The sequence below is a fragment of the Bos grunniens genome, chromosome 9, assembly GCF_055505025.1.
Source record: "Bos grunniens cultivar Pamir isolate PY7600 chromosome 9, Bosgru_T2T1.0, whole genome shotgun sequence".
Lineage (NCBI taxonomy): Eukaryota > Metazoa > Chordata > Mammalia > Artiodactyla > Bovidae > Bos > Bos grunniens.
In genome coordinates, this window is record NC_141173.1 from 67,487,664 (window position 1) to 67,503,456 (window position 15,793).

The 15,793-nt window shown below is 35.5% G+C and overlaps 1 protein-coding gene across 8 annotated transcripts in view; it reads right to left on the reverse strand.

Moving 5' to 3' along the window:
* Positions 1 to 15,793, reverse strand: part of PTPRK (protein tyrosine phosphatase receptor type K) — a 619,180-nt gene that overhangs the window by 461,967 nt on the left and 141,420 nt on the right. For all 8 annotated transcript variants that reach the window (XM_086317874.1, XM_086317871.1, XM_086317869.1 and 5 more), the window contains exon 2: positions 13,687 to 13,809. In XM_086317874.1, the coding sequence (XP_086174000.1) occupies positions 13,687 to 13,809 (123 nt within the window). The remainder of the gene's footprint in view (positions 1 to 13,686; positions 13,810 to 15,793) is intronic.

The window sequence follows — 15,793 nt, forward strand, 5'->3', positions numbered from 1 at the left end:
ATGTTCATAACGGGGAATTGGTTTAAAAAAAAAAAAAAGTTAAAAAAACTAGGCAAAAGAATGACTACATATCCTTCACTCAAGGAGCAGCTAATTTTTTAACTGTATGTACTTTTGTCCGATTCACTATTCATTATTGATTAAGACATTTTATAAATCTGTGAGAGAAGATGTTAACTTGCAGAAAGCTCATGGCAATACAAATGAGATTTAAAAGAGCAAATAAATTTTGTCTAGTAGAGTAGCATATGATTTCTGTTTGGTAGTAAAGATAACCTCAAAGGTTTCAGATGTATTACCCTGTTAGACATTAACTTATTTAGTATAAAATTAGGAATCTTACTACAGCACTCTTTTCATGCCTATAAATGCTTCCCTTGTTCCTAAAATCTTTTGAACAAGCCTTACCATCCTCCTGGCTTCTACATTAATCAATTAAATATATCTTTAGCATATGTTCATCTACATTATAACTTTTGAGTTTTTATAAAGTATATTAATTTATTTCTTCTATGTCATAAGAAAACAAGAGAGAATATTGCAGTCCGACTCTTTGCGACCCCATGAACTAGTCCATGGAATTCTTCACGCCAGACTACTGGAGTGGGTAGCCTTTCCTTTCTCCAGGGGATCTTCCCAACCCAGGGATCCAACCCAGGTCTCCCGCATTGCAGGCGAATTCTTTACCAGCTGAGCCACAAGTAAAGCCCAGATAACTGAAATAGGGCAGGAAGATTTTCCACTTCTCAAGTTACAGATACAGTAAATGCTTTGAAATCAAGGAAAAACTGACACTAGGCTCTCAATGCATTAGAGAATATCATGTTGCTATGATAATTGCTTTATTTGTCCACTCTTCTAAATCTCACAGCTTCTGAATTCTACTACCTATATTCCTTTCCTACTATATCTGCATCAAATAGTTCTGTAATGGCATTGTTGTTACCTACCCAGTATCCTCCCCATCTTTATTCCATTACAACCTGTCTAGCAACAAGATCCAGAGAAGGCAATGACACCCCACTCCAAGTACTCTTGCCTGGAAAATCCCATGGATGGAGAAGTCTGGTGGGCTGCAGTCCATGGGGTCACTAAGAGTCGGACACGACTGAGCGACTTCCCTTTCACTTTTCACTTTCCTGCATTGGAGAAGGAAATGGCAACCCACTCCAGTGTTCTTGCCTTGAGAATCCCAGGGACGGGGGAGCCTGGTGGGCTGCCGTCTCTGGGGTTGCACAGAGTCGGACACAACTGAGCGACTTAGCAGCAGCAGCAGCAGCAACAAGATCAGAAGAAGCTGGCACTAATTTCAACCTCTGCTCCATCTTGGAGAGGAGTACAGGCTTGAAAGTATCACTCAATCATGTTTTACTCTGCTCACCACTGGTTGGTTTAGACATACGTATGGGACATGATTTTGGCCAATTAGACAAGAAGATAAATCTGTTGATGGGCATCTCAGAAAAGTTCTTTATGCTGATTAAAAAACAAAAAAACAGACATAATGAAGAGACAACCTCTTTTTTCAGTGTCTGAAATTAATACCTAGAATAGCTACAGATCTTATACCCATGAGGGGAGCAAGCCTGAGGTTAAAAGATAACCTTAAGAGTAGAGGAACTGAGAGACAAAAGAACCTGGAACCTCAAGGACATCACTTAATTAGCAATCCTGGTCTTCCTCTTGTGTGAAAGCACCTTTCTTTATTTATGATTCAAAGACATTTTGACTTGGGCTGTCTACCATCTGGAGCTGGAGAAAACATGAGAGAGAAGCTTTGCCATACTTTCAAGTCAGCCCTGAAGCTTTTTTTCTTCTGTAGTCTCTAAAGGAAGGATCTGTACTCCAGTTTGTTTACAGAGAGGTCAAAAGTGAGATCTTTATGCTATATCTGTTTATACTTGAATTCCCAGTCTTGAGTTTCCCAAGACATGAAACCTCTGAAAATTTACTTGGCCTCGCTGAACCTCAGTTCCCTCATCTAAAAGATGTGTTAATACATACCTAGAAAGGCTTTTATGGAATTTAAGTGAAATGACATGTAAAAATGCCTAAGTGGTCAGAAGAGCATTTTTTTAAAATTATCCATTAAGTCTACCCTAGCTTGGATAAAAACCATGCACTCAAAATATAATTTTTTTTTAATAGCCATATTTGCCATTCCACTTTTCTATTTAATCCACCAACTATTTCAGAACTAGGGGAGGAAGAGAGGAACAGAAATATATAATTTACTTGATAAAATTTGTAGAATTGTCCTACCTTAGTCCATAAACTACAAGAAGCAAGTCAGTGTATCTTTTTCATCTACATCCCCAGGTGAAGATTTCATGATGCTGCTGGCATTTATAAGTTGTCACGTGCTCTTAATGTATAAAACATCTCACTTCTATTATAACAAGGGAATAATAATTTAATTATTATAATAACTAAATAATCAATAATTTCCTCTTTCAAGGAGGGGGAAAGGTCTGTCAACATACTCTCGACATTTACAAGGTTGAAAACTGACAATCTTCGAAGATATTCAAAGCATCTTTTTAATGTAATGATAAATATATACACATAGCTCTGTATTTTTTACAACATTAACTATAGGAGAAAATTAACATCACATATCTTTAAATAACCTCTAATTTAATCACTTAGATTTCATTGCTTTTTTGTGTGTAATTTGTTTCCCCTGGCATTCTAATGTTTGAAGACAAAGCTTTGAAGCTGAGAATGTCTAAAAGAGTTCTTTAGCCATCATGAGACAAGTTTATTTTTGGAGAGGGACGGATAAGGTCATAACTGTACTTTCAGTCTTTCTCCCCTCCAAGGAAAAGTAATTTTGTTTCCTTAGACCATGTATTGATTTTAAGGCACATGTTAAAGATGACTGGATAGTCTTTGAAATTACTCTGTATTCGTACCCCTAATTCATTTAGGAGATTGGAAGTTCTCTAACACTGACACCAATATTAATTTCTTTTCTTTTTTTTAAATACTGACCTGTTTTCTCCCCCTGAGATATACAGAGACATATCTAACTCAGATACATTACGTACCTGAAATAACAGGAAAATATTCCTGTCTCAGCATGCCACTTCTGTCCACTGTAATTTAGACATTCTTCACGCTGCATTTATGTGCACAAGGGTAACAGTACTTACATTAAAAACCTGCCCTCATGAAGTAGCTCACCCTTCACAGGGTCCATTACAGCCTTTCACTCTCTGACCCTGCACTGCCTCCGATTCCTACTGTTTTTAATAAGCAACTCAAATGTGGTAAACTATCTTCTCTGTGCTGAGGGCAAAAGCACCAACAGACACATGATAATATGGTTTGGAAGAGCATGTTGAAATAAGCCCATAATTCAGGTCCGAAAATATCCTATTGCAAACAATGTCTTAAAACTATTTTCAAACCCTAATTTTTAGTCTGAGTTCTTTAGTCCAAAATTTTTCCTTCTACCATAAATGCTCTAATGAGACAGCAGATAATATATATGTTTCCAAGGTTTTGCTTAGACAGCCATGCAGCAAGTGTTCATCAAATAACTAAAAATAACATACAGGTAAGTCAAAGAAAGGTCAGCTCCTCTTACTAGTGGGTGAGAATACCATGAGGAAATCCCAAAGCTCAACTGCAATTCCAAACAGCAAGTCTCAGACTCCACTTCATGTGAAGATTAAGAGACAGTCATTTCAAGCTTTTAAATTTTGGGAAAAAACAGGACCTAGACGAAGTTGTAGGAAAACATTGTGGAATAAACCTAATACATAGCTCCTTTTATAGGGGATTTAAAGATGCAAGACCAAGTGAAGAAAATACATCAGCTACACCACAATTTATCAAGAAGGATAGCACTGTAGCAAGAATAATTGTGATATTAGACAGATAGACCCAACTTCAAATTTGATCCCTAAGCAGCTTTAAGCAAGTTATTCACTCCACTTATCTCTAAACTGTCACTAATTTTGCAGGGTCCACATGAGGATTAAAAATATATATCATATCCCTGGTATAGTAGGAACCCAGTAAACTACCAATAAGTCATAGCCAATGGGAGCAGGCTTATCTGAAGTGCTGAATGTGCATTTAACTATTTAAAGCTGTCCTTTGGAATGTTACTTCCGTAAGTATTTCTTGGAGAAGCCATTTTGATGGAACTGGGTGGTGGAGAAAGGGGTAGGGTAGGGATGTTAGGGAGTACAAAGCAAGCAAGTTCTGGGACCAGTGGCTCTTAGTTATCAATTTTACATATTTGAGTGCTGAGAAGTACTGCTTTCAAAAAGAGAACTCTACTATTTTTTTTTTAAATCTAAAAATCAAATGATTTTGATGCATAGCCTTCTAGTTTTAAACTGAGGGTTTTAGGCTCTGTCCCCTTCTTAGACTCTATTGCCTGTATTCAATACTTACAGTATTTCCATCTGTTTTAATGAACTAATGTTAAGTTATTCTCTTATCCTTTCCTTCTCTCTCCTTGCCACCCTACCCTTCTTCTCTCCACTATAAACCATCTCTCAAGTGGTGCTTAAGACAACTGCAAGGTCCACAACACAGTATCTTTGCTAGTATTAACAGACAATAATAACTAGACGGCAAACAGAATAAACCAACATTTTGGCCTGATTTGCTTTATCCTCTAACATAAACAAAACTAGCTGTAACACTTAACCAACATTACATGCACATAACTTTATTCTACCACTTTCTGCCATATTTTGACTCTGACAGATTTGATATCAAATAATTCTGTTAACTCAGATATGTGAGAATTTAGCAATTATGATCTTGTAGAAACACATGCCTTATTATCAACTGTCATAAGAGGGTGATTGCAAGGCTACCCACTCATTTTAATGAGTGATTAAGGTTCCCAATGAGACAGACTATCGACTACAAACAGTAAGACAACACAAAAACTCCCTTGAAATTTCTTAGATATATTAAAATGTGATATACTGAATAACTAGTATTATTTAGTAAGTTGTGAGTAAGTCTTTACCTAGAAAACTAAAGGACTATTGCTATATAGAAAAATCTAGCTGAAATTGTGTTACTTAGCAAATATTATTATTTAAATATAATATTTCATTTGTTTTTCCCTATATGATACAATGTCAGAAGAAAACCAGGCACAAAATCATGAGACCTATGCATGCTCACTATTGAATACAAAAAACATTTAGTCTCTTCAAATAAATATGTGAAGAAGACAAAACTTATTTTAACAACCTGGCTAATTATTTGTATTTATAAACTCTTGGATAAAAGAAATAAAAAAAAAGATACACTGTTCCAAAAATAATAAATGAATTTACAGGCACATTTATTAGTATTGTTCAGTATTCATTCTTCTCTGTGTAATGCCATTTGCTCTCTAAATTTCAGTCTGAGGATTTGACAAGGGGGCAGAATTGATACTTAGTTGGGCTTTTAAACTATTGAATCACAACCTCACTAAGCTTTATAACCTAGGAGGAATGGTTTCTTTCTTCAACCTTCAGATTAATTTATTAACAAAGGGCTTTTATTTTTGTGATAGACAGACATAAACAGATACTTAGATAGACAGAATGTGTGCATTTTACAGAAGGGACTCTGCATAGTGATTTACATTATCATCGGGGAAAAGTACTAGACTGAAGGTAGAATACAGCATAGCATAATTTTAAACTGTCAGATGAGTACTCTAGAGACTCTAAACTAAAATTTAATTAGTCATTTTACAAAACCTGTTAAAAGGAAAAAGGAGTCATAATTACAGATGAAGATAAATTTATTGAGATGTCAATCACAATGTCTATGCTCGGATCTAGGTCAGAACATGTAGCAAAATGGTCCAGTGAATTCATTTCATGATGTCATAAGTAGACAGGAACATCTGACAAGGTCAAGAATACAGATGTATTTGAGATCGAAGAACAATTTCTACTTCCCTGCAACACCTCTCATTCTTTATGGATTAGATTTTTATAGCCTAGATTTTTAAGGAGTAGGAGATTGGAATTAATTTGACTAGTAAAAGACAAAAGAAAAAGAGAGAGATCCTTAAAACGAGCTCCTTCTTGGTAGTATTAATAATATTTAAAATTAAAACCAAAATAAATAGATGAAATCATTTATGAAAGCAAAAGCTAAATATTATTAAGTATATGAAGATCTTCTAATTACATTAAAATCTGAACTGAATGTAATGATTGAGAAGTAAGGTATTTTTAATTCAATTAATTTTAAAGCAAGAGGGAGACGTTTTTTGTTTAATGCTTGACCAAAATATTTTAAACCACATTATATAAGTTGACATTTTCCCTAAGTAAAATGAAATAGTGTCTTGGAAAACCAAAGATGAAAAATATGATTTATGTTCATGAGGACATTATAGTTTGGTGGAGAAAAGGAGATATTTTAAAGTATTATAACAGCCTGCAATTGAAGCATGTACCAGGTACAGTGGACAGCATATCTGAAAAGTGAGGACAGAAGAAATATATAAAAACTCTATGCCAGCCAGGAGAATCTTCCCAAAGCAGATAGAACTTGAGCAGACATAGTAAGAATGGGTAGGAGTCTGATAAATGGATAAACAGATAATTGCCTAAACAGAGGAAAGGAAACATATTAATACAAAGGCTCAGAGATGTCAAAGAGCATATTATCTTTGAATGTGGGAGAAGGGATAAAGGTTGGTGAGGGAAAAAAAAAAGGAGTTTGAACCCATTTGAGGTATCCTATTATATATTTTCATTCTAATCTGTAACATCTTTTAATTCTTTGTCTAGTTTCCCCAAAGTATCCTTGTGAGCTGTGATTTTATTTATTCTACTTCTTGGCATTTTCTATTAACATATAAGACATATAGAGAAAAGAACACAACTCATAATTATACACTTCAATGATTTTTCAATTTCAGCTTATCTGTGAATAAACCATCTAGATCAAGAAAGATTGTGTTACCAGTATCCAGAAATCCCCTTCCTGTCACCTTCCAAGCACTAACCACTCCCCACCCCTCCAGGTCCTTCTGTTAGGTAAATAATATCCTGACTTCTAATATCATCAATTTGTTTTGCCTGTTTTTGAAATTTACATAAATAAAAGTACATACCCTTTTGTGTTTAGTTTCTTTCCCTCAAGATTATGTGTGTAAAATTCATTCATATCATATATAGCAACAGTTTGTTCATTTACATTGCAACATTATGTGGATTTATCAGGATTTTATTCATTGCACTGTTGACAGACATTTGAATTGTTTTCAGTTTCGGACTATTTTGGATACTAATGCTGTAAGTGCTCTTGTACACGTTATTTAGAAAACATGTGTACTGAGTCCTGCTGGGCTGATACTCCATAATGGGTCTTCCGGGAAATTAGGCTGTACAAAATGGTTATACAGATTGATACTTGACCAAAGTTCAGTACATGAAGACTTTCACTTGCTCCATACTCTCACCAACACTTGAAATTTTAATTTTCATCCTCTTGCTCCATGTGTTGTAGCTTCTTCGTGTTGTGGCTTTAATTTGTATTCCTTTGATGTAAGAGTTGAGCAGGTACTCTCATTTTCATATGATTTTTGGCCATTAGGATATACTCATTTTTTTGCATGCTATTTTAAATGTCCTACACTGGCCTTTCAATCACCATCATTATCAGCTGACAAAGGCAGCTTTGCTGAAGAACACTTTAAGCAATCATTAACAGCATTATGTCTTCAAACAAAAAGAACTAATTTTCTTTTCTACTCATCTTCATTCTTTTAGTATCTAATCTATTTATTCTCTCTTATCTCTTCCCTGCTACCTTTTTATGACAAAAAGATCAACAAACAGATGCCAATTAACAATGTCCAAGTATTGTAAAGAGAGTCCAATAACAAGATTGTTGACAAGGGATTAATTTCCAAAATATGCAAACAACTCATGCAGCTCAATATTTAAAAAACAAATGATCCAATAAAAAAAAAAAAAATGGCCAGAAGTTCTAAATAGACGTTTGTCCAAAGAAGACATACAGATAACTAAAAAGCACATGAAAAGATTCTCAACATCAATAATTAGTGGAGAAATTAAAATCAAAACTGCAAAAAGGATTTACCTCACACCAGTCAGAATGGCCATCGTCAATAAATCTACACGCAATAAATGATGGAGAGGGTGTGAAAAGAAGGGAACCCTCCTACACTGTTGGTGGGAATGTAAATTGGTATAGTCACTATGGAGAACGATATGGAAGTTCCTTAAAAAAAACAGAAAATAAAGCTACTATATGATCCAGCAATCCCACTCTTTAGCATATACCTTGAGAAAATAATAATTTAGAAAGATACACGCACCACAATGCTCACTGCAGTGCTACTTACAATAGCCAGGACATGGAAATAACCTAAATGCCCATCAGTCAACAGAGGAATGGATAAAGAAGATGTGGCACATATTCAGTGGAATATTTTTCAGTGAATAAAAACAAAATAGTGTCATCTGCAGCACAATGGATGGACCTAGATAGGGATTATCATACAGAGTGAAGAATTCAGACAAAGACAAATATAATATTGTTCATATCTGAAACCTAAAAAAGGGTACAAATAAACATGTATCAAAACAGAAAAAGAGTTACAGGTGTAGAAAACAAAGTGCGTAAGAGAGGGAAGGATAAATTGGGAGACTGGGGTTGATATACACACATTATATTTATAAAATAGTTGTATAGCGCAGGGAACTTTTATCAATACTCTGTAATGGTCTATGTGGGAAAAGAATCTAAAAAAGACTGAATATATGTACATGTATGCGTGCATGCATGCTAAATACCATTGTTTCAGTGGTATACAACTCTTTGGGGCCCTACTGACTGTAGTCCACCAGGCTCCTCTGTCCATGGGATTCTCCAGACAATACTGGAGTGGGTTACCATGCCCTCCTCCAGGGGATCTTTTTGACCTGGGAATCGAACCCACATCTCTTTTTACATCTTCTGCAATGACAGGCAGGTTCTTTACCACTAGCACCACCTGGGAAGCCATATGTACATGTATATGTATATGTGAATGGAAATGTATATACACTGAGTTGGACAAAAAGTTCATTTGGATTTTTCTGTAGCACGCACACTCAGTTGCTAAGACATGTCTGACTCTTTGCAGCCCTCCAGACTCCCCTCTCCATGGAATTTTCCAAGCAAGAATACTGGAGTGGGTTGCCATTTCCTCCTCCAGGGGATCTTGCCAACCCAGGGATGTCTCCTGCATTGGCAAGTGGATTCTTCACCACTGCGCTAACTAGGCATCTTACAGAAACACCCAAAAACTAATTTTTTGGCCAATCCAGAATATGTATAACTGATTCACTTAGCTATATACCTGAAACTAACTCAACATTGGAAATCAACTGTACTCTATTTTTTTTTTAATGTTTTAAATAGTTCCATGGGGAAAAAAAATGTTTGCATCAGAGACTCAGCCTTACTTTTGGGCTGCTATATGTTTGAGTTTTCTCATTTTTAATAAGTGAGAAAAATAAACATGTCTATTTTAAAATAAATGGATCATTTATAAAATTTTAATAGGCTAAATCTAAGTATCTCCTTTTTTCCAAATTATGAATAATGTTCAGTGAGTATTTTAAAGGAATATCAGACGGAAAATGAAAAAAAAAGTGGTGTAGATGATAAAAAGAGAACAGAAAAAGAAGAACCGATACATAGATACTTTCCTTCAACATCTACAAAAACCAAATACAAATTGCATTTGCAAAAATAAAATGGCCATGACCTTTTTCCCTCCTCTGCATGATTAATTACTTAATGTCCTATTAATTGAAAGATGTGGCTGAATTTCAAACACTTTCATTTTCTGTGCACATCATCCTGTACTGTAACCACCGATTAAGCTGCTCATCAAAGGTGAACCAACAAGGTCATCTGAGCAGTAACTCTTCAGCTATTCATTACCCATCTTCAATGGTAATTAACAATGGTAACATTTCCATAAATCAACATCTTTCTGATTGTTCTCTGATGATAAACAGTCAAAATATGTGCATCCCAGCCCACCCCTTCTACTTTTATATAAAAATTCAGTCTAAATATATCTCAGAGAAAGCACAGATAAAATATTACAGAAGTTTCTTTAACTAAAATGTACCAGGAAAATAAGGTTATGTACCTTTGAGGGAAAATACAAACCTACAATACACAACTAAATGAGTCTAGAACAAATAACCCAATCAAAAAATGGGCAGAAGATCTAAATAGACATTTCCCCAACGAAGACAAACTGTCAAAAAGCACCTGAAAAAATGCTCAGCATCGCTAATTATAGAAATGCAATCAAAACTACTGTGAGGTATCACCTCACACCAGTCAGAATGGCTATCATCAAAAAGTCCACAAACAACAAATACTAGAGAGAGTTTAGAGAAAAGGGAACCCTCATACACTAATGCAAACTGGTACAGCCACTATGGAGAACAGTACAGAGGTTCTTTAAAAAACTAAAAACAGAACCACCATTTGATCCAGCAATCCCACTCCTGGAAATACATCCAGGTAAAACCATAATTCGAAAAGACACACGCAACCCCAATGTTCACTGCAGCATTATTTACAATAGCCAAGCTAAATTTTCATCAAGAAATGAATAGGTAAAGAAGATGTGGTATATATGTACAATGGAATAGTACTCAACCACAAAAATGAAATAATGCCATTTGCAACAACATAAATGGACCTAGAGGTTATCATACTAAGTGAAGTAAGACAGAGAAAGACAAATAACATATGATGTCACTTATATGTGGAATATAAAGAACAATGTTGCAAATGAACTTATTTACAAAACAAAAACAGACTCACAGCCTCAGAAAACAAACTTGCTGTTACCAAAGGGTAAAGTGTGTGTGGGGGTGGGGGGGGCAGTAAATTAGGAGCTTGGGATTAACATATATATATTACTAAATATAAAATAGATAATTAACAAAGACCTACTCTTCAATACAGGGAACTCTACTCAGTATTCTGTTATAACTTATATGGAAAAAGAATCTAAATAAGAATAGATATTTGTGTATGTACAACTAAATCACTTTGTTGTACACCTGAAATTAACTCAATATTGTGTATCAACTATATTTCAATGTAAAATTAAAATTAAAAAAAAATAAAAAGTAAATTTTAAGCATAGCTTGGATGGATTTTCATGAAGTGAACATGCTACCCAGGTCATACATAGAATATTAGCAGCAAGCTAAGAAGACTCTTTGAAACCTCCTTATAGTCATTAACTACACCAAATAAAACATTATCATGGCTTCTATTTTATTGTTTTACCTGTTTTGTTTTAATATTTAAATAAAGGAAATCATAAAGAATGCAAAAATAAATAAATAAGTCTGCTGACAACATAAGGGTCAAATATGAGAAGAAAAGAGTACTAGTTGCCTAGTACCAATTTATTCCTCTGGAAATTATGGCTCAGCTCAGCTACAGAAGTATCCATTTGTCTACCCACCCATGAAAAGTGACAATTTAGAGTAGAAAGCAGATTTAATTCACACTACTCTCAAAGAGTACACCATGGGGTGAAACAGTAAGAAAAATTGAAGTGTATAATATTATGATTAAAACACTGAAACTATATTTTAAAATTTAAATTACTACTAAGAGGCAAATATCTCATCAAACACATATAATATACTATAATACAATGATGATGTATTATTGCATAGTATATTAATATATTACATTATTAAATATCAGTATATTGTATATTATATATGTGATTATACATAATTATATTCCATATTTTATTTCTAAGTAATAGGAAAGTAATTTACTCTCTTTAGTAAAGTATTTTAAAATTTCTATTTGCAGTTTCAATTTTTCAATTTAATAATATACACACAGAGGTTGACATTAATTCCAAACTAGTCTGGAAATGAAGACACAAATATTAGCCTGCTGGTATATAAAATCAGAGAAGGCGATGGCACCCCACTCCAGTACTCTTGCCTGGAAAATCCCATGGACGGAGGAGCCTGGTAGGCTGCAGCCCATGGGGTCACTAAGAGTCGGACACGACTGAGCGACTTCCCTTTCACTTTTCACTTTCATGCATTGGAGAAGGAAATGGCAACCCACTCCGGTGTTCTTGCCTGGAGAATCCCAGGGACGGGGGAGCCTGGTGGGCTGCCGTCTATGGGGTCGCACAGAGCTGGACACGACTGAAGTGACTTAGCAGCAGCAGCAGTGTACAAAATGGTATGTATATGTTAAGATCCTATGTTATTAATAATTAAGGGAAAACACAATTTGAACTGGCTTAAACAATAAGAAGATGTACTATTTCACAAAACCAAAATGCAAAGGATGTAACAGGATCAAGGTAAAGAAAGCAGGATTCAGCCTTATTTTTCTACAGTCAACTCACAAAAGTCCTCTCCATCTCTCTCTCTGTCTAGCCTGTCTCTCCTGAGAGCCAATGGCATGAGATAAGCTCTCTCCCTACCATGAAACAAGAAAGTTTCTCCAGTCTGGTTGTTGCTGTTGTTTAGTCGCCAAGTTGCGTCCAACTCTTTGTGACCCCATGACTGCAGCACATCAGGCCTCTCTGTCCCTCACCATCTCTCGGAGTTTGCCCACATTCAACAGCCATTGCCTCGGTGATGCCATCCAGCCACCTCATCCTCTGACACCCTCTTCTCCTTCTGCTCTCAATCCTTCCCAGCATCAGGGACTTTTCCAATGAGTTAGCTGTTCTCATCAGGTGACCAAAACATTGGAGTTTCAGCTTCAGCATCAGTCTTTCCAATGAATATTTAGGACTGATTTCCTTTAGGATGGACCGGTTGGACCTCCTTGGTGTCCAAGGGACTCTCAGGAGTCTTCTCCAGCATCACAGTTCAAAGGCAACAATTCTTTGGTACTCTGCCTACTCTATGGTCCAGCTCTCACAACCAACCACTGGGAAAGCCTTGACTATATGGACCTTTGTTGGTAGAGCGATGTCTCTGCTTCTCAACACGCTGTCTACGTTTATCTAGGTTCCTGCCAAGAAGCAGCTGTCTTCTGATTTCATGGCTCTGGTCACCATCTGCAGTGATTTTAGACCCCAGGAAGAGGAAATTTGTCACTACTTCCACCTTTTCCCCTTCTATTTGCCATGAAGTAATGGGGCCGGATGCCATGATCTTAGTTGTTCAACATTTAGTTTTTAAGCCAGCTTTTCCACTCTCCTCCTTCACCCTCATCAAGAGGTTCTTTAGTTCTTCTTTGCTTTCTGCCATTAAAGTGGTCTGATTACATCAAATCTCATGATTTAATAGAAGAGGTAGTAAGTGAGCTGATCTCACAATGTAGACAGTTTTGAAAGGATTTTGGATGTTCTTTTTATTTTTTTATGTTTGGTTGTATTTCCATTTTGCTTTTTTATTAAACAGGAAAATAAGCACTAATACTTACCTTTTTTCAGGGTCAGAGATAACGAAGATTACAGTGAATTTTCTTGAGGTGCAAAGGATTAGATAAAGTTATTCAAGAAAAGGCAAAGAATCCATTGAGGGTCTTTGATGGGGTCAAGTAGTTTGACCACAGTAGTTTGTTATAACAAATTATTATATTATAACCTAATATAAGAAAATGCTACATATTCCAAAGGGCTTTTCCAACCTCAGTAAGCAGAATGACTCTTACCTTGAGGCATCTCTGGTGGCAGATAATGAGGTTCTTGAGCACTAACATGTACCCATTCAAAGTCATCATATAAATCCTGGTGGTAATCACAAGCTCCAGGACCATCATCAAAAGTACAGCCACCTTAAAGGAGAAAAGAAGAATTACTGTTATATTCTAAACAGTAGATGTGCTAGAAAACACCTTAGATTGCAATGTACATTGTGGTACTCATAAATTTAATAGTAAACAGTATTTCTATCTATTACTACTTTCATTAAATGTTCACATACATTGAAACTTCTATCAGTATCTTGTTTGAATAAGAGATTGATTTGAGCCTCAGAAGTAAGGCTGAGGCACAGATTTTTAAATATGAATAATAGAAGATACATTTAACTATATAAACCACCAGGAATCTAAATAATTTTTAACAGCTTTATCAAGGGGAAGGGAAGGAAGGAAAAGAGTGAAAATTGTCTTTATAAGGCAAGTTCCCCAGGGACTGTAGCCTGACAGACTCCTCTGTCTATGGAATTTTTGAGGCAAGAATACTGGAGTGAGTTGCCTCCAGTATACATTTTCTTCTTCAGGGGATCTTCTCCACCCAGGGATCGAACCCGGGTCTCCTGTGGCTCCTGCACTGGCAGGCAGATTCTTTATCACCTGAGCTACCTGGGAAGTCCCACAATATCTAAGTTTTACCAAATTTCTTGCTTTAAAAGAACACTTTGAAATCTAGTCATAATAGCAAACGAAATACTTAAACTTTTATAAGGTCTAAAGTGCTTGTGGTCAGTGAAACACGCTTCCATACTTTATTTAGATTACTTTCATACACAATTATGACACAAAAGTGGGGAAAAACTGAATGAAGCATAAACCGGATCAGATTAGCCTACCATCCCTCTCAGCACCTTCACTTTATTTAATAACCTCTTTTTTAAAAAATGGAGGTGGCCTTTCCCCTTTACATCAGTCATTTTTCCTGGCTTTATTTTCTGGGGTAATTTCATGGCAGAAGAATAATTACTTTTGCATCTCAGACTGCATATACAGGCAGACACAACTCAACATATTTCACTTATTCAATTCATGAAAATCAGAACTGGCCTATATATCTAATCTTGAATGAAAATGGATTAGAACTAATGAAAATCCAGCAGTGGATTTAATGAGAAAAACCAATAACCTGTCTCCTTTCAAGTAGCTTTTTTGTTTAGTTTCCATGGGGATCCTTGTGAAGAAACTCTGAATTCTCTGACTAAAAGCAGGCTAGGGGGGCCGTTAAACTTTAGGCCTATAAATTCTCAGTAAATGAAGAATTCATTTCCCTCATCAAAAGTTTATCAATTTGAGAATAAAAGTTATATTTCTCACCAATGACAGAGACAAGCCAGTGTTATAGGCAAAAAACGCAGTCAGAAATGTTCAGATCACACTATGGCCTGAGCAATCTTTATCAAAAGTGGAATATGACTTGGGTATCCCCAAATCACTCTTATGGCCACATCAATCCTTTACAATAACAAAATTTCAGCAGGTTGAAGTCTTAATACTGTCATTTAAATACGCCTAAAATAGCCTTTATATAAATGCTGTCATGAAAAATGATGTACTTTTTAATTTAAAATTAATCAGTGAAAAGAGGTTGTTAGGAAATGAATCTTTCCATAGCAATGGGAAAGTTTGTCTCAAATATAATTTGCTATCATGACCCTAAAATGACTTACTGCTTTGCAACACATACCTTCAGGGCCTTCACTGCCCATTATAATAGTATGAGTGACTTCCATATATAAATTTAAACTACCAGTGGAACCTACATTGGCACATTTAGAAGACAAATGGCCTTAATTGCTGTCCTTCATGGCCATTGTTAATTTTAGCCTCCAGGATTCTTATTAGCAATAACAACTAAGTGTAGCTATACAAAATAAGTGGGTCAACCCTTGTTATTTGTTGCACATCACTGCCATATAAGTCAAGAATCTTAGGAAAAGTTCCTGGTCCATCTGACTTGGGTGATAAAAGAATTGTCTTTAAGATAATTTTTTATTTTGTAATTTACAATAAGTTCTAATCTAAGAAGTACAATATATCTATGCATTACATAGGTAGCATAGGA